This window comes from Rhincodon typus, chromosome 10 (assembly GCF_021869965.1).
Source record: "Rhincodon typus isolate 14 chromosome 10, sRhiTyp1.1, whole genome shotgun sequence".
In the NCBI taxonomy this organism is placed as follows: domain Eukaryota; kingdom Metazoa; phylum Chordata; class Chondrichthyes; order Orectolobiformes; family Rhincodontidae; genus Rhincodon; species Rhincodon typus.
Window position 1 is genome coordinate 36952403 of NC_063341.1, and position 25206 is coordinate 36977608.

The 25206-nt window shown below is 38.3% G+C and overlaps 1 protein-coding gene across 1 annotated transcript in view; it reads left to right on the forward strand.

Moving 5' to 3' along the window:
• mysm1 (Myb-like, SWIRM and MPN domains 1) overlaps positions 1-25206 on the forward strand; it is a gene marked incomplete at its 5' end in the record, with an annotated part of 70031 nt that extends 44825 nt beyond the window's left edge. The window contains 4 exons of the mRNA XM_048602086.1: positions 944-1076; positions 6721-6826; positions 24220-24277; positions 25183-25206. Coding sequence (XP_048458043.1) covers positions 944-1076; positions 6721-6826; positions 24220-24277; positions 25183-25206 — 321 coding nt within the window. The remainder of the gene's footprint in view (positions 1-943; positions 1077-6720; positions 6827-24219; positions 24278-25182) is intronic.

The following is a 25206-nucleotide window of genomic DNA, read 5'->3' on the forward strand; positions in this document are numbered from 1 at the left end:
ATTTTTTTTAGTGAAGTAGAGCTCATGGAGTTGACGTAACTTTAGTAGATCACCTGTGCTATTCCGGTACTTCCTGACAGATATTGATAGGTATATTATTGTATTCAAGTGGTGTTAGTACATTGATGTATTTGTGCCTTTGCAGCTGCAGGGATTTAGGGATCTTTGGTGAATGAAAAATCAAAGCAAACTCTACAGAAAATACAACTAAAAATTTGCTTTAGGCATTTTTAAAAGTTAATGCAAGGGTATTTGGAATGCCCAATACCAGGTAAATGCAGTGAATGCAGTACAAAGTGTGAACATAGTTTGTTCGGGAATTATGTTTCAGGTGACGGAAAGAATACACAAGGTAGGAGGACCAACTTATTGGCTTCTTTATGCCAAGTTCATCTTTGGCATCTAGCATTGTTGTGGGCACTGGAGGAGACATTGATCATTGGATGGTCAGTTGCACTGCCAAGGGCAGTGCCAGAATTTGTTTTTTAATGTTTTAATTTTAATACAGCGACAGGCTCCTGAAGCCAAGTACAGTCATTTTCTGCGTCTTCTAAATCTGTACTCTCAGGTACAAGACACACAACTTGCCAAGCTATTGAAATTATTCCGATTCTACAAGATTAGCCAAGCTCAGGGAAGCATCCTTCCAATGATTCATGATAAACTGCACTTGTGCCAGCAGTAACAGTCTAGCAAACATTGTGCTCCTCATGTCTGTTTGGTATTGCATCTGATAAATCTGTTATTTTCCACCTTGAGATGGTTTGTGATGTGAATGTACAACAAGATGAATATTCAAGCTTGTAATGATGATTTGAACAGTCTTTGTTACTAATCAAGCTCTTTTCCTAATATTCTATATTTTATGTCATAGAATGTATAGAATAAAAAATCTCTAATTTTTTTACGCACAAGTCTGATTGCTTGTTTCTATGAATTTCAGAATTATTTTTCACGTGGAGGAGCTCAGTTCGTTGGGATGATCATCAGTCCATATAATAGAAGTAACTCCTTGCCTTATTCCCAGGTGACATGTCTTATAGTTAGTGATGAACTCAGCACAGATGGCCGTTTCCGTAAGTATTGGTAATTAAAAACTTTCTATTTAATATTTATCAGGCAGGCAAAACATTATGCGACCTTCCCTCTTGCTCTTCATCCTCTTCCTCCACTGGAATATTTCAATCTGGACTTAATGCAGACACTGAATTTCTATTTTTCACAAACATAGGGACCTGTGAATTTAGAGCAAAAGTAGGCCATTTCGCCCCTGGACCCATTCAGTAAGATCACGGTTGAGCTCACAGAAGTTCCAAACTAGCGCAACCACTTGGGAGAAAAAAATTCTTCTCATCTCTGCCCTAAAAAGATAACTTTGATTTTAAACCATACCCCCAAATTCTGAACTCAACCAAAGGGGAAACTTTGTTTCCACATTTGCCTTGTTGAACTGTTCAGATTCTTATGTACTTCAGTCAAGTCTCCCTCTTCTAAGCTTCACTGAAAACAGGCCCAGACTGTCCAACGTTCCTCATAGGACACCCCATTCTATCTGGGAATCAATCTAGTAAACCTCCTGTGAATGCTCCCCTCTCCTCCTACTCCATGCGTTTTCAGTCATACTTAAATGAAGAGATCAAAGCTACATACTGTATTTGAGATATGTTCTCACAAATACCCTTTATAACTGAAGCATAACACCCTTACTTTTATGTTCAACTCTTTTCATAATGGGGGTAATATTTCATTAGCCAACTTAATTGCTTGTTGTGTGTGCATAATAATCTTCTGTGAGTCAAGCATGAAGACACCTAGATTCCTGTGCACGTCAAAATTTTGAAGTTGTTCTTCATTTAGAGAATATTTTTTAAAAATTCTTCCTGCCGCAATGAACAGTTTCTCTTTTTCCCATATTATATTCCGTCTGCCAGATTTTTGCCCACTCACTCAAGTTATTATATCAATCTACAAACTCCTGTGCCGCCTTCTGTGCGTGTTTTCTACTTCGCACAATATCCTTTTATGTGGAACCGTGACTTCCCTTCCTGAAAACCATGATTACCTTGGATTTTTCCTAGTTGTAACCTCCTTAAGATTATGACACTTTCCCATGATAGATGTTAAGCTAATTAGTTTCCTTCCTTCTGCATCCCTCCCTTCTTGAATAGAGAGGTTACTACTTTGCAGTATCTAGCTAATTTTGGAAAATTAATACTAATGAATCTACTACCCCGTAAGCCACCTCTTTTAAAAGTCTGGGGTGAAGTCCATCAGAACCCAGGTATATGTTACCACACAGCTCCATCAATTTGTTCAGCACAGCTTCCCTAGAGATTGTAATTTCTAGTCCCTCACTTCCATCTCCTCCTTTACAGCTATTACTGGGATTTTTTTTCTGTATGACGAAGACGGAAGCAAAATTTGTTCATTTCATCTGCTATTTCTTTATAATCTACTATCCTATTCTCACCCTCTGGAGGACCAACATTCACTTTACTTACTCTTTTCCTTTTCAGATAACTAACAACATGTGTTACCTGTTTTTACATTCCCAGCTAGCTCCCTGACATATTTTAATTTCTTGCTCTTGATTAACCTTTGTCGTCTTCCTCTTCTGTTCTTTATATTTTGACCAATCATCTGACTTGCCACTTACCTTTGTACAATTAAATGCTTTTTTTCCTCAACTTTGATGCTTTCCTGACCTACTTTAGTTAACCACAGGGTGTGGGACCTCCCTTGGACTTTTGCTTTGTTGTAGGAGTATCCTTATTCTGAGTATTTTGAAATAGCCCCTTAAATGTCTGCCACTGCTTCTCTATTGACCTATGTCCTATCTTAGTATTACAGTTCACTTCAGTTAACTCTGTTTTCATGCCAACTTGGTTGCCATTAGTTAAATTTAAAATATTAGTCATAAATCCAATCTTTTGCCTTTCAAACTGGTTGTAAAATTCAGTCTTACTGTGATCACTGATGCCTGTAGGTGTCTTCATACGAAGGTCATTAATTAATCCTGTCTCATTGCACAATACCAAAATCTGGTTGTGTCCAGAATAGATTGCTCCAAAAAACCAGCTCTCAAACTGGCTACTGTTCCAAGCTAGTGTTATCAATCTGATTTATCTGGTTTAAATATACAACTCAATATTATTTCCATCTGTTTATCACAAACACTTAGTATTTCTTCTTGTATATTTTATCATACATAGTGGTTATTTTTAGGGAGCCTTTAGACAATTCCACTAGTGACTTATTTCCCCAGCTATTCTTCGTCTCCACCCAAACCAATTCTACATATTGATCTCCTGACCTAAGGTCCTGTCATAACTATTGTACTACTGCCATGTTTGATTAAGAGTCCTACTCCTCCACCTTTGCCTAACTTCCTATTCTTCTTGAGTGCCGTATACCTCTCAATATTCAGAACTTAGCCTTGCTATCTTGCACCCATGACTCCGTGATGGCTTTGAGATCTTACCTAATCTTCAAAGTATGCTATCAATTTGTTGACTGTGTTACAATTTTTTGAGGTCGAATTTTTTGAGGAGGTAACCAGAAGGGTTGATGAGGGTAATGCATTTGGTGTCGTCGACATGGAGTTTAACAATGCTTTTGATACGGTCCCTCTTGGCAGATTAGTAAAGAATAAGCTGGGATTGTTTTCCTTGGGGAAGCGAATGTTGAAAGGGGACTTGATCGAACAGTATAAGATTATGAGCAACAGAGGTGGAGTGGATAGGAAGGCAGTTATCCATTAGTAAAAGAATCAATAGTCAACAGCCATAAATTTAAAGGTAAGATACAGAAGGCAAAGAGGAACATTCAGGAGAATCTTTTACCCAAGAGGAGGTGGGAATCTGAAACTCACTGTCTGAAAGGGTGGTTGAGTCAGAAATTCTCATAACATTTAAGCAGTATTTGGATATTCACTTGCATCAATATAGCCTCCAGATGATATGCTATATCTACTCAATCTTGATCCCTCAGCCCTCCGTGCATACCTTTAGGCACACACAAACAGGAGTAGATCATGTAGCCCCTCGAACCTGTTGCACAGTTGAATAAAATCGTATCTGATCTGCTAGTGCTCTATATCTTTTAGTGCCTATGGTTGACTAAAGTCGATCTGCCCAAGATTTAAAATTATCAATGGTTCTTGCACCAACTGACAATTGCAGAAGAGTAGCCCAATTTTCTGCTACCCTTTGCACATAGATGTATTTAATAATTCCACTCCTGGAAGGCCTGGCTATAGTTCGTAGACTGTGCCTCCAGTCCTAGACTCCCCAGCCAGCGGAAATAGTTTCTTCCCATCTACCCCATCTATTGTTGTTAATACCTTGAAATGTTATCAAAACACCCCCATACCTTCTGAATCCCAGGAAAGTCCTGTTTGTGTAATTCCTCAAAATTCAACTTCTGGATTCCAGGTATAATTCTGGAAAATTCTATGTTGCCCTCCCTCTGAAATCAATATATATGTCCTCAGTTGCAAGGCCCAGATCTCTTTGCAGTACTCCAGATGTGGTCTAACAGAATTTTGTTTTGCCAGACATCACTGTTACACCCTGCTAATTCAACCCTCAAGATGAACATTTCATTAGACTTTTTTTGTTTATTATCAGTCCCTGTCTTGGACATTTAATGATCTTTGTGCATAGAGCCTATGGCCTGGTTTTTCATAGATTGGAAAGCCTCTCTTTTTTTCTGAGGAATGAGGGCAATTTGCTTTTCACGAAGGCGGCTAGCTATTTAAATTTATAGCTGCTTTCTCCCAAGTCACATTTTGGTTAATTGGGAATGTGAAACCTGGGGGCAAAAGCAGGTTTGAACTTTGTGCATTTCTTTGGATAGCCAGCGTATCCCTTTGAGTTTGGCTCCGGGAGAACTTTGGGGACATGTTTTGCTCTTTGGGTAGGTAAAGTTCCCTTGAAATGGTTAAAATTAAGCATGAATGTGCATAATGAATGCATAAACTCATTAACTTACAAGCTCATTAGAATAGTCAATGGACCTGTCATAAACCACTGTCAAAATTGTCAGGAGGATTTGTCTAGGCAATTTTAAAGTGTTGCCCTTTACGTTGTTTCTAAAAAATTGGTTATTTGTTATTTCACTCTACCTGTTGACATACATCTAAGAGTTTCCATTTCTGGGTTACATTACTAATTTCACAACCATCCATTATTGCAGTAGGTTGCTTACCATTCCACAGTTTGATTGATAGCTCCAAGTGGTTCCAGACTCTTTGAAGTAAGCTAATGAATTTTGTGCTGCTTATTATAAGGGACTATGCATGTAAACAAAATGTTTGTTCTTATAAGGCAGTATGTTGTTGAAGGAATAAAAGTGTAAATGGGTATTATGAATGAGAGTTTTTTCAGTATAGTGAAACCTGCAATAGATATTTAACATTTGATTTTATTTAAACTTTGTAAGGGTCCTGGGGTCTTCCGATGACACATGCTAGGTAAGCTGACAATATAGGTGTAAGGGTGAAGGATAGGGGGTAATAGATTAATGTAACACTCAGTTGGCATAGGAACCATAAAGGGCCATGGGTAGGTAGAGGATGTAGTTTGGATTGACATGGGTGTGGCATGGTGAAGGTTGAGGGCTAGAGAGAGGTTTATGTTTTATTCTTCTAAAATTTTGGACACATTATTACTGCTCACTGTCTGCTACTGCTCAGCCAACTTTATGTATCATTAATTTGTCTTTGATTTCATGAACTTCAACATTAACTCGTTCACTTACGAGGGGTTTTATCAAATATCTTTTGAAGTTCAGATAATTACCATTTTTAAACCTGTCCTGTCCACTATTATAATTACCCTTTCAAAGTATTCTGCCATGTTTGGCAGTTTTGACTTATTCTTTATAAATCCAGCTGACTCTGGCTGAAAATTTTCAGCCACTTCTTTATATAGACTTTTTGGAACTTCCTGATAACGGATCTTAAGTTGACTGGACTATAATTCCTCGGTTTACTTCTCTTGTCTTCCTTAAATAACAAAATGAAGTGTGAATTTCCAACCTATATACACAATTCCTCAATTAAAAGTATTTTGAAAGTTTATAGTTAGGTTATCTGCAATGTTCTCAGCTACTTCTCCTAAAATGCTAATTTGGAAATCATCTGATCCAGGTGGTTTAACACTTTTTAGAAACATTATTTTCTGTTTTGCTGTTATTTTGCTGACAGTAATTTTCATAAGTTCCCATGTCAACTTTAATATTAGTTTACTTGGATCTTGAAATGCACCAGGGTTCTTTTAAAATCATCTTCAGATCCCATGACCTATAGCAACTAGAAGGGCAAAAATGCAAACAGCATCTGCAAGTTCTCCTCCAAGTCACACACCATCCTGTCTTGGAGCTGTCATTGGGTCAAAATCTGGAATTCCCTTACAACAGAGCTCTGGGTGTACCTATCCCCCAGTCAGTTGTAGGGTTCAAGAAAAGAGATCACCATTACCTTTTCAAGGGCACTTTGTCATGGTCTATAAATGTTGACCTAGCCAGCGATACCCACGTCCTGTGAATTAATTTTGAAAAATCTGTTTAAGATTTACATTTCAGTCAATGTAGCTGTCAAAGTAACCATTCTCCCTTAGTTTAATTTAAGCAAAATTCTTTAGTAGAAGATTTCTAATAATGTTTTCCAATATGTTGGATGTAGAGCCATTATTAAACTTGTGTATTTTTGTCACACAGGACTTCCATATAAGTGTGAGTTGAAGCAAATGAATGAAGAGCCTCTTTGGGTGCAAATGATAGATAAAGCACGCTGGATAATGGAGAAGTATAAGCTATCCCTCAGGCAAGTAATAAAATGCAGTTTGTTAATTTAGAAAAGCGATTTCATCATCAGTGTCCTGTTTCTTGTGGCTGTTTGTCTTAATTGGCAATGATCTCATTCTATGCAACAGAATGATTTAAAATTGTGGCATTTTATTCTGTTACATATTACTTTTCTTTGTGTGCATCCCAAATTCAGCAATATGCTCAACTTTCTCTTCTCCTCTTTAATTACCGATGCCTATATCCAGATATGTAGTGTTATTATGTTTTAAATAGCTGCTTCCACTGGCTTAGCCCTCATTAGTTCAGCAGTGTTTTTGAACATTTATTTTGCTTATCTTCTCATGTTTGGACTTTGCTGGTAAGTTTTTTTTTTTGTGTGCATATCTAGCTGATAAAAACTTATTTATTCAGGCTTGTGGTTTTAAAAAACATCGAAAATTTCAGGCATGGAAATAGGAAGCTAGGTACTTTGTGTCTATGCCAATGAAACAAAAGCTGTTCACTCAAATTTCACTTTCCAGCTTTGGGCTCATAATCCTGCAATTATGACAGGTTAACTGCTTATCTAACTATTTCTAAATATAATGAAGTTTTCTTCTTTTCTCACCCTTTTGGACAGTGATTTCCAGACACCTTCTGCCCTTTGCATTAAAACATTACTTCTCAACTTCTCCCTGAATTTTATGCCAGTGCCTGTAAAGCTATGACCCTGATTATTGACTTCTGTTAAGGAAAACAGGTTTACCCAATCCATTTTAGGCTGTTCATGACCTTATACACCTGAATTCAATTTCCCCTCAGCCTCCACTGATCTGAATAAAACACCCCCAGACTATCCTCATGGTTGAAGTTTTCCATTTCTAGCATCATCTCTGTAAGATCTCTTTTATACCTTATCTAGTGTGATCGCAGCCTTTCTATAATATATTAATCAGAATTATACCCAGCATTCTAGCTGTGGCTGAACTAGTGGATAATGGTATAATGTACTTTATGCATGATCTCCCCTGAATATGCCTCTGCTAATAAAGAAAACTGTTTCTCAAGCCATCTCAACCGGCCTATCTAAATGTACGATTCTTTCAGGGATCTGTGGACATGCAGTCCAAGATTCCTTTGTTCCTCTAAACTTGTCAGTGTCCTAACATTTATTGTGGATCCTCTTATGTTATTTACCTTTCTCAACTACATTATTTCACACTTCTCCAGACTGCATATGTTTGTCTCTTTTTTTGTCCACTTCCCTAGCCAACTGACTTCTGCCTGCAGTCTACAACTTTCTTCATATTACCGACCAAGCAGCTAATTATTGTATCATCTGCAAACTTCTTAATCACTCCTACATTAAGTCTAAATGATTGTTGTATATCAGTAAATGAAAGCATCTCTGCACTGAGCTCTGCAGAACCCTAGTGGGAACAGCCTTCTAGTCACAAAAATATCCATTGACCATTAGGCAATGCTTCCTGCCACTGATCCAATATTGGATCCAATTTGTCACTCTCCTTTAGATCCTTGGATTATTTTTCTCACAAGTCAGTTATGTGTGATCGTGTCAAATATTTTGCTAAAAACCCATGCCTACTACAGCAACATGCTACCCTCATCAACCCTCCTTGTTAATTGACTCAACAAATTTAGATATGATCTTGCCTTTAAAAAAAAGCATACTGTCTGTCCTTGATTAACCTGTGGCATTTTAAATGACAATTTATATTGTCCTTAAGAATATTTTCTAATAAGCTGTTAATCACCAAAGTTAGGCCGACAGGCCTATAATTAATTGAACTATTTTTTTTAAACAGTAGTATAACATAAACAATCCTCCAAACCCCTGGCACTACAATCGCAACCATCTAGAGAGGTCTGGAAGATGATAGTCAGAGTTTCTGTTATTGCCTTCTTTGCATTTCTTAGCAGCATGGGAAGTATTTCATCCAGTCCTGACAGTTTATTGACTTTAAAAGATGCTAAATAACTTGATACTTATTTCTCTCTTACCGTTGTCTATTTCAGCAGAAAAAACTGATTCTATCTTTTCACTGCACTACATACATTGACAGATTTGTGCTGCAGTCTTGAATCAAAATAAACAGAATTCTCCACTAAGTTGGGGGTGGAGCATATAGTGATCACTTGTTAATTACAGAAGGCAATTTGATATATCTTAATTTTTTAATCTAGGGATCACAAAGTGTCTCTACTTCGGTGTCTAATTGCTTCTTAAAGGATTCTGGGTTTTTTATTGTCACTGCTTTCTCTGGAAGCCTATTCAATATGCTGGTCAGCCCTTGGCATTATCCATATTGAAGTTATGTTTTTAGTAGCTTAAACCTGTATTCCCTTGTCCAACTCTTTTTTTTGAAACTTAATTGATTGTAATGTTCTGTTGTATGTGCCAACACTAATATCTTCTGGCTTTATATTTCTCCAAAGCCTGCATGATTTAGTATGGATGAGTATGGCCACCTACTAGTCTAATGCCATAGAGTCATACAGCATGGAAATGGACCCTTCAGTCCAACCGCCCATGCCGACCAGATGTCCTACATAAATCTAGTTCCATTTGCCAGCATTTGGCCCATATCCCTCTAAACCCTTCCTCTTCATGAACCTATCCAGTTGCCTTTTAAATGTTGCAATTGTACCAGCCTCCACCACTTCCTCTGATAGCTCATTTCATACACGCACTACCCTCTGCGTGAAAAAGTTGCCCCTTAGGTCCCTTTTATATCTTTCCCCTCACACCTTAGACATATGCCCTCTAGTTTTGGACTCCCCCATCCTAGGGTAAAGACTTTGCCTATTTACCTTATCCATGCCCCTCATGATTTTATAAACCTCTATAAAGTCACCCCACAGCCTCTGACGCTTCAGGTTAAAATAGCCCCAGCCTATTTACCCTCTCCCTATTGCTCCAACCCTGGCAACATCTTGTAAATCAAGATCCTGTTGTATTCTGAGGTCGCCTTCTTCGCTGTCCACTGCACCTCCCAATTTTAGCGTCATCTGCAAACTTACTAACCATACCTCCTATGTTCACATCCAAATCGTTTATATGAGTGACAAAAAGCAATGGACCCAGCACTGATTCTTGTGGCACACCGCCAGTCACAGGCCTCCAGTCTGAAAAGCAACCCTCCACCAACACCCTCTTTTCTATCCCTTTGAGCCAGGTCTGTATCCAAATAGCCAGTTCTTCCTGTATTCCATGTGATCTAACTTTGCTAACCAGTCTACCATAAGAGCCTTGTTGAATGTCTTACTAAAGTCCATATAGATCGCATCCACTGCTCTGCCCTCATCAATCCTCTTACTACTTCAAAACAACTCAAATAAGTTAGTGAGACTCAATTTCCCAAGCACAAAGCCATGCATACTATTCATAATCAGTCCTTGCCTTTCCAAATACATGTAAATTCTGTCCCTCAGGATTCCCTTCCACAAGGGCAGCGCAGTGGTTCAATGGTTAACGCTCCTGCCTCACAGTGCCTGTGACCGGGTTCGATTCTAACCTCGGGCGACTGTCTGTGTGGAGTTTGCACATTCTCCCTATGTCTGCATGGGTTTCCTCCAGGTGTTCTGGTTTCTTCCCACAGTCCAAAGATGTGCAGGCTAGGTGGATTGGCCATGCTAAATTTCCCGTAGTGTTCAGGGATGTGTAGATTAGGGGGATAGGATGCTCCCAGGGTCAATGTGGACTTGTTGTGCCAAAGGGCCTGATTCCACACTGTAGGGATTCTATGAGCTTCTATTACCGATGTCAGGTTCACTGGCCTTTAGTTCCCTGGCTTGCGTGCATTTGGCCCATATCCCTCCAAACCTTTCCTATTCATGTGCTTATCCAAATGTCTTTTAAATATTGTAACTATACCAGAATTTACCACTTCCTGTCTCAGGTCATTCCACACAGTAACCACTCTCTGTGTAAAAACTTTACCCCATATCCTTTTTAAAACTTTCTCCTCTCTGCTTAATATGCCCCCAACTTTTGAACTCTCCCACCCGAAGGAAAAGACCCTTGGTATTCATCTTATCTCTGATCCTCATGACGTCCAAGGTGACCCCAATACTCCAGTGAAAAAAGTCCTAGGCTATCCAGCCCCTATTTATATCTCAAACTCTCTATTCCTGGCAACATCCTGGTAAATCTTTTCTAAACCCTCTACAATTTAATAATATATTTCCTATAGCAGGGCAACCTGAACTGCACACAGTACTCCACAAGAGGCCTCACTAATGTCCTGTACGACCTCAACATTACATCCTGTACCTAAAGGTCTCAGCAGTAAAGGCAAACGTGCCTTCTTAACCACCGTGTCTACCTGTGATGCAAATTTAAAAGAATTATGTAACTGAGCCCCTAGGCTGTCTCTGTTCTACAACACTACTCAGGGGCTTACCATTAATTGTATAAGTCTTGCTCATATTTGTTTTACCAAAATGTAATACCTTGCATCTATCCAAATTAAACGCCATCTGCCACTCTTCAGTCCATTGACCCAAATGATCAAGATCTCTCTGTAATCTTAGATAACCTTCACTGTCCACTATACCACCAATTTTGGTGTCATCTGCAAAATTACCAAGCATGCCTCCTATATTCTAATCCAAATCATTTATATAAATGACAGACAAAAGTGGACCCAGTAACATTCCATGTAGAACACCACTGGTCACTGGCCTGTAGTCCGAGAAACAATCCTCCACCACCACCTTCTGTTTCCTACTATCAAGCCAATTTTGTATCCAATTGGCGAGCTCACCCTGAATCCCATGTGATCAAACTTGGCTAATTAGTCTGCCAGGTAGTACCTTACCAAAGCTTTAGTAAAGTCCCTGTAAACAACGTCTATCACTCTGCCCTCATCAATCTTTTTGATTACTTCCTCAAAAAACTCAACCAAGTTTGTGAGACATGATTTCCCTCACACAAAACCATGCTGACTATCCCTAATCAGTCCTGCTTCTCAAATTCATATTAATCCTATCTTTTAGAATCCTTGTCCACAACTTACCTACCACAAATGTCAGGCTCACAGGAGTAGAGTTCCAAGCTTCTCCCTTACTGTTTTTCTTAAATAAAGGAACAACATTAGCCACTTTCCGGTCGTCTGACACTTCACCCACGGCTATGGATGACACAAATATTTCTGCTACAGTCCTCACAGTTCTTCCCTAACTTCCCACAACATGACTTGATCAGGTCCAAGAGATTTATCCATCTTTGTTTTCTAAGACCTCCAGCACTACTACTTTTGTAAGGTGAACTCTTTTCAAAAGTCATAGAGTAATACAGCATGGAAACAAGCCCTTTGGCCCAAACTGGTCGATGCTGACTATGGTGCCCACTCAGCTAGTTCCAGCTGCCTGCATTTGGTCCATATCCCTCTTAAACCCTTCCTATCCATTTACCTATCCACATGTTTCTTAAATGTTGCTATTATACCTGCCTCAATCACTTTTCTCTAGCAGCCCATTCCGTATACGCATCACTCTCTGCTTGAAGTAGTTGTCCGTCAGGTCCTTAAATCTTCCCCCTCTCACCTCAAACCTCTAGTTTTCAATTCCCCATCCCTGGGAAAAAGACTATATACATCCTTCCTATCTATGCCCCTCATGATTTTATACACAATACTCCAAGTGCGGCCTCACCATCGACATGTACATTTCTAACATAACGTCCCAAATCCTATACTCAGTGCCTCGACTGATGAAGGCCAGCATGCTAAGTGCCATCTTAACCACCCTGCCCACCTGTGACGCCGCTTTCAATGAACTATGTACTTGTACTCCAAGATCCCTCTGTTCCACAACACTCCTCAGGACCTTACCATTTACTATATAACTTGTACCTTGGTTTAACTTTTCAAAGTGCAACACCTCACACTTATCTGTATTGAATTGCACTTGCCAATTCTCAGCCCATTTCCCCATCTGATCAAGATCCTTCTGTAATTTTTGATAACCTTCCTCGCTATCAACGAAACCTCCTAATTTTGTGTCATCTGCAAACTTACTAATCATACCTTGTACATTCACATCTAGATCATTTATGTAAATAACAAATAACAAAGGTTCCAACACCGACCCCTGTGCCACACCATTATTCACAGGCCTCCAATCCGAGAAACAACCTTCGACCATCACCCTCTGCTTCCTACCATCGAGCCAATTTTGAATCCAATTAGCTAGCTCTCCTTGGATCCCATGCAACCTAATCTGCATGACTAGCTTGCTGTGCGGGACCTTGTCAAAGGCCTTGCTAAAGTCCACACAGACAACATCTATTGCCCTACCCTCATGTATCCTCTTGGTTACCTCTTCGAAAGACTCTAAAAGATTTTTCGGACATGGCTTCCTGTGCACAAATCCATGCTAACTATCCCTAATCGGACCTTGACTATCCAAATGTTGGTTGATCCTGTCCCTCAGTATCCTCTCGAATAAGTTGCCTACCACTGATGTCAGCTCACTGGCCTGTAGTTTCCTGGCTTGTCTTTGCTACCTTTCTTAAACAACGGAAAAACATTAGCCACCCTTGAGTTTTCCGGAAGTTCACCAGTGGCTAAAGATGAAGCAAAACTCTCTGCAAGGGCCTCTGCAGTTTCTTCCCTAGCCTCCCACAGCGTCCGAGGATGGACTTGATCAGACCTAGGAGATTTATCCACCCTAATGCGATCTAAGGCTGCAAACACCTCCTCTCTGGTAATGTGTATGCAGTCTAAAACATCCCCACTTGTTTCCCTTATTTCTTTAGCGTGCATGATTCTCTCCTCAGTAAACACTGAGGAGAAATATTCTTTAAAAATCTCCCCCATCTCCTGTGGCTCCACACATAGACTGCCATGCTGATCTTTAAGGGGGCTTATTCTCTCCCTAGCCACCCTTTTACTGTTAATATAGCTATGGAACCTCTTGCGAATATCTTTAACCTTGTCTGTCAGATCCATCTCATATCCTCTTTTTGCTCTTCTGATTTCCCTTCTGAAAACATCAATATTTATTCCCCAAGTTCTCTAGTCTCCATGTTTTTCTGCAATGCAAAATGTTCATTCTGTATTTCTCCCATCACCTGAGATTCAACACATTGATCACCTTGTTGATCTTTAAGGAGCCCTATTCTCTCTCTAGTTGCTCTTTTGCTGTTAATGTATCTGTAGAATCTCTTTGGATTATCCTTAACCTTATCTGCTAGGGCTATCTCATATCCCCTCTTTGCCGTCCTGATTTTCCTCTTAAAATGCCCATATACTCTTTATACTGTCTCAGAGATTCATTTGATCCCAGTTGTCTATTTGCAATATATGATTCTTTCTTATTTTTGACTGGACCCTCAATTTCTTTATACATCCATTGTTCCCTACTCTCACCAGCCTTACTTTTCTTTCAAACAGGAACATAATGCCTCTGAAGTTTTGTTATCACACTCTTGAAAGCCTCTCACTTGACTACTCCCATCAACTTTTGAAAGTTCTTGTCTGATTATATTAAAATTTGCCTTACTCCAATTAGGAAATTTTGACATTTATGGAAGGCTTTTCCATAGTTACTTTAAATCTAATAGAATTATGATTACTCGTCCCAAAGTGTTCCCAACTTGCTCCCCAACTTCAATCACTTGCTCTGCCTTATTTCCCAAGAGAAGGTAAAGTTTTGTTCCTTCTTTAGTACGTATATTTACATATTGATAAAGAAAATTTTCTTGAACACGTTGAACAAATTCCTCACCATCCAAGCCTTTGAAACTATGGCAGTCCCTGTCAATGTGTGGAAAATTAAAATCCCCTATTGCTTCAATCCTTTTATTCTCTTTTCTATCCGAGATCTCTGCATATTTGCTCCTCTGACTATGGTATGATCTTCAAGATCATCATGAAGGTGGTCTAACTAGATGAGTTTGCTGTAAAAGACAAGATATAGCTTGTTGTATACACTAGGCATGCGGTATACTTTTTACAGGGACTGACAGAAAGGTCTTATCTTAGATTTGATTCCTTCATGATCTTTAGTTAATCTCCCTGCCTGTCCTCATGACATCATCACATTCATGGTACTTGTGGCACTCCATCGGCATTAACCTCATCACATCCAAGAACACATCCTCCCCTGAGACTTTTCTTCTATCCACTTTGATTGTTGAGAATCCTTTCTTAAAAGATAGGCAGATCAGATATTCAGATACATTTGAACTTGTCTCTTCCTACTCTTCTTCTTAACTAATATCTAATTTGGATTTGTTCACTGTGCCATGTTGCAATCTGACTCAGTTCATTTGCAGATATTTCAATTGTCTGTGTTGCCTCTTTGTTTGCCTTTCTTTTCAAAGTTTGTTAACACTTAGAATCTGAACTCTCTTCTGTTGGGTAGGGAATGTTGCTCATGACTTCCTTTGTGAACATTTGGAGAAAGTAGTTATTCAGAATGTTTACAGCCTTGTGTTGTCCTCAATTTCAAGCTCACTTGGATTTTTCAGGTTGTCCCTTCTTCTCTAAATGCTCTATTTTTCCTATTGTAATTTTTTTTTGTAATTGCTGTTAATTTCTGTTATATGTTTTATTCCTAGATCTCTCTTCGCTCTTTTAACTTCCACTTTGATGTCTTTTAACTTTTCTCATTTTAATTTCATTGACCCCTTCCTCTTCAGAACATACAGAAGTTGATTTCTTCTTCATTTCCTTTTTTAATTTGATCCCTTTTAATCTGAACATATTTTTGGGAATATATTCAGGCATGCCCAGTATTAGTCCTTAAAGATGTTCTCAACTGAAGTGTCATTCATTAACCTATTCCAATTAATTTCTCTTTCCTTTCCAAAGTCCTTGAAATGTTGCTTCCAAAAGATGTGGCCATCTTACCCAGAAACCGTCCAATCAGGCTCCTACCCCTGTCACAATACTGAATTGACTCTATAAAGTTACAAATGAAATCCTATGTGACTGTGACAAAGCTAATCTACTCATTCTCACTCCTAATGACATGTCTCTAGCCTTTGACATGATTTATGACACCATCCTCTTTTACACTCATGTATTTGTGTCGGACTTAATTGCCTGGCTCAGTTTTTCCCTATCTAATCGTAACTAGAGCATTGCTTGCAGTGGCTTTTCTCTATCTGTTTCCAGATTGTTACTTCTGATATCCTCCCAGGGATTTTTCCTTGGGATTCCTACCATTTCTCATCTATATGCTACCTCATGATGAATTCATCTGAACACAGTGATACTGATCATCTGACACTCAGCAACCAAAGTATTCATAAATTTAGGATCATTTTTCAACTTGAGATGAACTTGCAACCACACCTCAATGCCATCACAAGATTACCTATTTCCACTTTTATAGTTACATTAATCCCCGCTGCTGAAAGCCATTGTTCAACTAGACATAACTATTTCAACACACTCCTGGCTAGACTCCCACTTTGTATCCTTAAAAAAATTTAAGGATATTCAAAATTTGCTGACCATATTCTCTTTTACTGCTGCATGCTTGATAGCTTGGAAACATTGCAGCTGCAGGAGAATATTAGTGGACTGGTCACGTGGACAGAAGAGTGGGAAATGGAATTCAACACAGAAGTTTGAGGTGATGCCTTTGGTGAAGTCAAGAAAGGCAAAGGGATACACAATAAATGAGAGAATACTGTTGGAGAATAAGTGAGAGAACTTGGATTGAATGTCTGCAGATCCCTAAAGGTAACAGGACAGATTGATAATGTGGTTAAGAAGACATGTGGAATCCTTTCCTTTGTTCATCAAGGTATGGAATACAAGAGCAGGGAGGTAATGGTGGAGCTGTATGGATAATCAGTTAGGCCACAACATGAGTACTATATGCAGTTCTTGTCTCATCACTACAGAAATGATCTAATTACACTGGAGAAGGTACAGAGAAGATTTATGAAAATGTTGCTAGGACTGGAAAATGCAACAATGAGGAAAGTATTTTAATTCATTCTTGGATGTTGCTAGCTAAGTCAGCATTTATTTCCTCTCCCTGATGGTCTTGGAGAGGTGAACTGCCTTTTTGAACCGTGCAGTGCATGTGGTCTTGGAACACCCACAATGTTGTTAGGGAGTTCTAGGATTTTGACCCAGTGGCAGTGGAAATTGGCAGTAATTCCAAGACAGGCTGGTGTTTGAGGGGTACTTGCATGTTGTGGTTTTCCTTCACATCTGCCCTTTTCCTTCTAGATGGTGGAGATCATGGGTTTGAAGGGTGCTGTTGAAAGAGCCATGATGAGTTGCTGCAAGTATCTTGTAGATGCTTCACATTTCTGCCACTGTGTGATGGTGGTAAAGGGAGTGAATGTTGAAGGTGCTGAATGATGTGCTAAGTGGACTGTTTTGATCTAGATGGTGTTGAACTTCTCAAGTGTTGTTGGAGCTGTACATGGTTGGCTTGGATTGGATAGGTTGAGGTTGTTCTCCTTTGAACAAAAGAGGCTATGAGCAAAATTGATTCAGACATTCAGTGTTGTGTGGGACTTGGTTGGAAAGAGTGGGAAGGGGCAATTTACCATAGCAGAGAGGTCAGTGACTCAGGGCGATAGATATTAAAGTGATTGGAAGATAGATTAGGGAGGAGATAAGGAAAATGTTTTTCACTGAGAGGATGTGTTGGTCTGGAACTCGCATCCTGAATGGTAGTAGAAGTATAAACCCACAACTCTTTTAAAAAGTGCTGTAACTTACAGGGCTGTGGATCAAATGCTGGAAAGTTGGATTAAGCTGGGTGACTTGTTTTTCTACCAGTGTAGACACATCGGACAGTGGCCTCTTTTTGTTGCCTAAATCCTGTTCATTCATCCCCTGTTGTTCTTTCTGATCTACATCCTAGGACAAACGATGTCTCAATCATAAAATTCTCGTTCTTGCTTGTAAAATGTGCTGTGGCCTTGTCCCTCCCTATTTGTGTAATCTCCTCTAATCCCACAACCCTCTGACATATATAAGCATTCCTCTATATTTGACCTCTTGTGCATACCGAATTTTAATTACTCCTCCATTGATGGCTGTGCCTTCAGCTACCTGAGCCCTAATGTCTGGAATTTACTTCTTTAATCCCTCCTCCTTTTTGGCCTCTCTTTGCTTCTGAAATACTTTCTTTGAAACTTACTTATTTGACCAAGATTTTTACCAGCTTCTCAAATATTGCTTGATGTGGCTGAGGATCAAATTTTCCTTATAATGTCCATTTGAAACATGTTGGGATGTTTTGTTATGTCCTGATTACTTTATAAATGCAATCTCTTGTTAGTTGCCTCAATTTTTTTAAATTTTATTTTATTTAGGCCTTTTAAAGAAGCTTTATCCTGAATGATTTTTGCCCTCCTTGATCCTGATTGCCGAAAATCAGGTGGGGAGTCAGTGCATTTTTGCAAACAGCTATGATCTCTCACTTTAATGGGGATCAAATAAAGTGTGTATTTGGGTATTGTGGAGTTCGTAATTCAGAGGAAAGTGTTAATAACACTCATAGCTTCTTCAAATCATGAATTATTAGCTCTTCTTTCTTTGTAACAAAATCTGTGTTCCACAGTTACCCACTGAGTATCCTATTTTTATAGCACCTACGTGGCCAGCAAAGTCGTTCATTTTAACCACAGGAGCACTTTTAAATAAATGATTACGCCAAATGTACAAGACACATAGGCAGGATACATGCAGTGTCTACGATCAATTGAAATAATCAGCCAAACCACCCACACTCTGTATTTAAAGACTTAGTATTTGCAGACCACAAATTCACGTATCCCACTGTAGAAGCCTCAACGTGCTCAATCTTCGACAATTATTCTCATCACTTAGTTCTTGTACCATTCTTATAAATATTTCTTGTACTTTCTCTGTTGTTTCTCTGTCCTCCTTATGGTATGGAGATCAGAACTGTGCATAGTATTATACAATTTGACCAGGATTTAACACAGCTTCATACTTTTGAATTTTACATCTCTATAAATAGAGCTATTTGCCTTAGTATTTTCAATTTTTCTGCTGATCCGTAATACAGCTTTTAATGATCTGTTCACCTGTATCTATAGATCCGTTTTCTTTTCTAGTTATTTTTCAAACTTCTTTTTCCTACTAAAGTGGGTCATTTTATATTTATCTATGTTAAAAACTATATGCCACTCAACAGTCCATTCTACAAGTTTTCTAATGTCTTCTTGGATCGACTTACCATTGTGTCATGCAGTAGCACAATTTAAATGGGGCTTTGTTGTGTTGGCAAGATTTCATTTTTGAACACGTTGCAAAGTGTGAGGCTTAAAAATCAATCAAAATGCTCAAAAGTGCAAATAATAAGTGCAGGATAGCTTTACTTTGGAAAATAAAATCAGCCAATCCATAGCACTTTCTTCATTGTCTCATCATTGTAAAAATATTATTCTTTAAAATAAAGATACCACCTATTATTACCTAACATCCTTAGGCATGTATGCATCTTTCATAGTGAGATCTTCATGATGTTTATAATTTTTAGCGTGTGCTACAAAACTGTCTATGAAGTTCTACCAACTGTTATAACACAGGGATAGTAAGCCCGACCAAATCAGACTCATTAACACTGGATATCGCAACACAGTGAAATTAAAGTATTCAATGATGTTCAAAATTGCCCAATTGTTCTTAACCAGACTTTATGAATAACTGATAACAGGTTTATAGCTTGAACAGAAATTAACAATTTATTATTAATACTGTAACTTCAGCAGAGCCAAGCTAAACAACAAGGTAAGCTAATTAATGCCTATGATTTCAACCAAATCTTCTTTGATCATTGCCCCCACTCTGTCGCACAAACAAACAGGCACACTTAAGGAATAAATTAAATGAAAGTAATTGAATTGTAACTGGCGAGTTCACCGAAGCAATTTTAAATGAAACCTGCATGTAGTCCTTGGATATTATGTTGTTCACAGGCATGTGGGATTGTATATCTTGAACTCTGAAGTCACCAGTCAATGCAAACAGCTTCCGCAGACTGCTAGAGACTTTTACTTACATCTTGCAGACTGGGGTTCTTTTCTCAGAACTTTCAAATATCCTATAACTAATATAATCTAGAGAGCAACCAAAACTCCATCCAGCAGCTCTCACAGCTATAGTGTCTTCTAACCAAAAGCCAGTCCAGACCACTTTAATCAATGGTTTCTCTTTTTCCTTCAACATTCTCTTTGTTTGACTAGCTGACACTGGCCTCCCTTTGATGCCCATTTTCAGATGTAAAATTCTTTGATCATGATGCATCTCAGGTACTTTTAATATCCCCAGTGTCAAAACAATAATTAACCTGCACTTACCTTTCCAGGCCAGTTCCCTTTAGCAAATATCAGATTGTTTGATTTTTTTTTTATAAACAAACTGCAGCTCAACATCCAAAGTTCAATCTCAATTTCAGCTCACAGTTGCAAACCAAAAATGAGAAAAACATGCATAGAAATTACTATTCTTTTTCTTTTTACATCGAAAGAGCTCTGTATTTCTGACAGGAGATTATAATCAGAGCTCTTTCAGAAATGTGGAGCTGTACTTTAACTCTTTATTGTGCAGGATAGTCAGGGAAAGGCAAACCAATCAGTTGCCATATTCTAAGGTCCAGCCACTTTGACAGCTCCAGTATTGATGCTGGACATGGTCTATCTGATGAGGCTCTGGAGAATGCCAATAGATATGACATGTTTCACATTTTCTCAGGACTTTAAAGTTCACTATGACTTTTTGCATTTTTCTTCAATGACACAGCTTTTGATTCAGAGCTTTGTTTCTGCACTGCAGTATCCAAGAACTTCCTGTGAGGTCAGATTATTTCATGAAATAATTACAGGGAAGATCTTGGTCTACTCCCTTTCCTTAGGCAAGATCCTTTTCATCATGGCCATGTCTATTTGCTGTGCTCTTTTATTACCTAAGGATTTGATTAAACAACTAGTGATTGATAAGTCTGAGGCAAGGCATTGGAGTTGACATTTTGCAAGTGTAAATGTCTGGTATATTGCAAATTGTCTTATGTGACCTTTTATAAGGTTGAAGGCTTTTAGCTAGCTAACAAGGAAGTTGGAAGGCTTGCGATTATAGCTGCTGGATTTGTCAAGAAACGCTTTTCTACCCAGGTATTGATGCCGATTGAATTGATTTGCAAAGGGGTAAGCAGTTCTTGATTAAACTCTAGCCCTCCACCTACTTAATATATCAAGTAATGCACTAAAAAGAAGTACTGAAATGCTCCAAACATGAACACAACTTACTGCTGCAATTGTGCTACCTAATGGTGTGATAAGCAACTATCATAAGGGTGCAATTTACTCCAACTTTGTAACGTTTTGTAGGTTTCCACGGTATACAAAGGAATCCTTGTACTTGTTGTTTGTTTAGTAAAATAGGGCATTTTTCATCTGTAAAGTAGTTCATGACTGCCCTCAGGCAAAGAGGGATAAATATAATCTCCTTTCTGCTGGGTCTACAGTAATAAATCTCGTGTTGGGGAATGCATTAATTTGATACTTAAACCAAACACATCTGTAGTTTTGTGAGAAAGAGCTTGCATTTATATAATGGCTTCACAACAAAGCTAAGTTTCATTGTTGAGAAAAATGGCTCCAATTTGTGCATACCACACCTGACAACCAGTGTGTTACATGACCGGGTAATCTGTTTAAGTGATGTTGGTTGAGATATAATTATTAGGCTTGTCATTGGGAAGGCTCCCATTCGATGTTTTGTGCATTGACATTCAGAAGCAGCAGAACAGAATTTTGGAGTTTGCCTAGATTGGAGGTTGTTTCAGATTCAACCATTGACTGTACTTACACTGTCCTGTAGACTCCTTCTCACAGAACAATATACTACATGAATCGCAATGGGTCCCACTCCATTCCTGCAGGTCTGTGCATGCTTTCTGGCAGCTGCCATGATGCTTTTATGTTATGTCATTTGTCCATCATCTCATTTTTTTGCCAATGCGTAGAAAGTTATGATGTTTGGAAATACAGGCTGCATGTTGGCTTTTTACTTTATGGAACCCAGACACAGCTGTGGAATGTGACAAAGTAAGATAGTTGGCTCATCTGGAATCCTCAACAAATACATTAGTGGAGTCATCTAACAATGATTCAAATACTGGGACGAGTCTGGCAATGTCCAGCTATACAATCTAAAAGGGATGCCGACTGTAGTCATATTATCCTTCATACTTCATGTATTTGCTCTGCTGCAGAAACAATGTTATTATTACTACTATTAGAAGGAAACCTGCACGATGAGATTCTGTCACCAGTGTTTCTATTGTGTGCCAGTTTCTGTTGGAAGAATGGTTTGAAATGCTGGAAAGCCTCAAGACTCTGCCAGTATTAATGCCCTTCCTCTGTCTCCAGATCAATCGATCGCCCCTTTAAGTTGCCAGAAGTCCTTGAGAATCTGCCCATGAGGAGCACTTTTCTTGCTGCTAGCTCACCTCAGTCATGAAGAATAGACAATATAGAAATTGGGAGGTCTCCTTGTGGCAGTTTTGTTCATGCCTCATTCACCTTCTGTTGGTTTTCTGCTCGGTAACCAAAATTGATCCTACATGACGTGAAGCAGAATTTGTGGTGTGGCAATTTGTACATAGTGTGAAAACAATAAATTTAATTGATGTAATGGCGCTTCTGTGCTTTGATTTATTCTTAAAACAAGAACATCAGTTAATATTTTGTTATTAATGTAGGTAACAATGTAGGATGTTTCTTAAGAAAAAGATTTATTTATAAGATATGAGTACCACAGGGAACATATTTCAAGATTTGTAATTGAATTTTCTCCATTTTAATCGTGCAGCCATTGGTGGTGTTACCTGAGGTTGCTGAGAGATTTAGGTGTGTAATTTCCTTTGTAAATATCTCCACATTTTAATTTTCTTCTACCCTTAAGATTTTTCTTAAGAAAAACAATCCTTTTTGACCCAGCTTTTGGTAACTGCCCTAATACTTCCTTGTGACTTGGTACTGAATTTTGTTTGATAAAGCTTGTCTTGCAACATTTCAATGTGCTAGAAGTGTTATGTAGGTACACGTTGCTGTGTTATGAGCAAGTAATATTGATCTTCTCATCTGAAGAATGAAAAAGGGTCACTGAACCTGAAACATTAACTCTGCATTCTCTCCACAGATACTGCCAGACCTGCTGTGTTTTTCCAGCAATTTCTGATTTTTTTTTTCTGATTTCCAGCATTCGCAGTTCTTTTTTTAAAAAAAATTGATTTTCTCAGCCCTGTTTTTTTACAAATATTCTGCAGCTTTTTCTTTAGTTTACTAGCCATCTGACATGATCCAGAGGACAATTTCTCACACTGGCTAATAATCAGTCTTTTGGTTTTCCAGGAAAATTAGTGACCAATTTTCCATCTTCAGGATTGTTCCTTCTTTTTCCAATAACCCTAGGTTTGAAACAGTTCTGTGGTTTTCCAGCCTTCATTTTGTGGTCTGGTATTGCATGTATTTCCTTTTCCTCATAAATGCTATACCAGCAAAAATGAAGCTAAGTCTGCTCTTCCAACAACCTTTTATGTCTCTTGACAGATGTGATAAATAATTAATGACAAAATATATCATATAATTCTCGAACTATTGAATGTATCAAAGTGCAAAGAACAAGCAAAGTACTGCATTTGCACATCTCTTTTCATTGAACTCTTCTTCGAATTTGAAAATCTTTGTTCAAACGGTTTTCTTTCAAATGGAAATCTCTGCTGTTTATGTATCCCTGCATAGTAAATAATGTAGCTGCTAGCTTAGTGATTTTATCCAAGAAGTAATTGGAAAGCTTTACTCCTTCGTCTCTGCTCAGTTAGCTGGCCTCAGCTGAGGTAATGATGGGGATAGTACAATTAGCCTCCATGTTCTTCAGTCATGGAAAGCAAAGTCAGCTTGGGTTCCTGCTCCTGACTACGAGCTAATGATTCCACAACTAGCTACATCGCTAATACTCCTCGTCAAGACTCATAGATGGATTATGAAATTTTGGGTGTTGACATGCCTGGACCTGTACCCAAGAAACTGTACCCAATTTATGCCTGTTGAGATGTAGAAGTAAATTAGTAAAAGAGTCAAGATCCACACATAGTAGTGGTGATTTTTTTGTACATTATTGTGCTATACATTTTTGCTTTAAAACATGCTGGAAATATACAACAGAGGAAGTATGTTCCAACTATAATCATTCACTAATGTGTGTTCCAACTATAATCATTCACTAATGTGTGTTCTAACTGTTGAATTCAAAATAAATAAATTGTGTTTTCTTAACACTTTGAATGCTCTGAATATTAGGGTACTATTTAGTATACCCAGTAGAATATTATAATCTCAGAAATGCTCCAATACAGCCTATTCAAATTATTTACCATTTTGTTTTCTCCTGTTAACAGTAGTGTTCCAATGCTCCACATGTTTCACAGAGATTCCAATTTGACATGTTTGCAGAAGGTAAGTTTACAACAATTTCATTCTCTTACATGTGCTGCATTGTATACATATAGTGTAAATGGAATAAGGCAGTATCTGAAAGTATGTAAACTGATTTCTGTGTTCAAACATATGAGTATGTATATCTTTTGAAACAGTATTAGCTGTTTCTTTGACGAGTTAGATGTTTTTGCACCTTATTTGTCATTGCAAGCAATTCTTACAGTCAGGAATCTGCAGATAACTTTTCTCATGGTAGCATAGTTAGGAAAGCCACAGATACCTTATTTCCACTGACATGCAGGTTGAAGTTTGTGTTAACCACAACAAAGTTAAAGAGGTTTCTGTAGGCACATTGGAAATTTATGGTATGGACTTTATGGTACAATGACATTGAAACTGGTCTTGTGTTTTGGGTAACACAGCAAATACCAATATTTACATTTAAATTCAAAAGCTGCTGTCAGTGATTCCTTTTGCCTCTCTGAGATGTTGAAGTCCTCAGGTTAGAAAACAAGTAGAAATCACTGATTTGATGTGAACATCCCCTTTTTATCCCATTGATGATGTTGTGTAAACACATGAAAAAATTACTCTGCGTTAAATGAGTGCTGCTAAACACTGCCTAATCCTGAATATCTAATTTTATATTCTCCGCTCCATAATCGATTTTTAAGATAATAAAAATTGCTGTTTACATTTGAGACATTACAGTTTCTATCTTAGTCCCATGGTAATGTAACACTTTTTATTTCACCATTTTGTAAAACACATTACTTGTCACTGGCTGCAAAAACCACACCTATAAAGCCAGGCAGATGTGGACTGAACTAATTCATGAGAATAGGTACTAGGAGTAAAATACACTGCAATGTGGTTATGAAATCAATCTTGACAGTGATTTGTTAAACTGTGAATTGTTCCAGTGGTTGAAGTTTGTGACTGGTTAA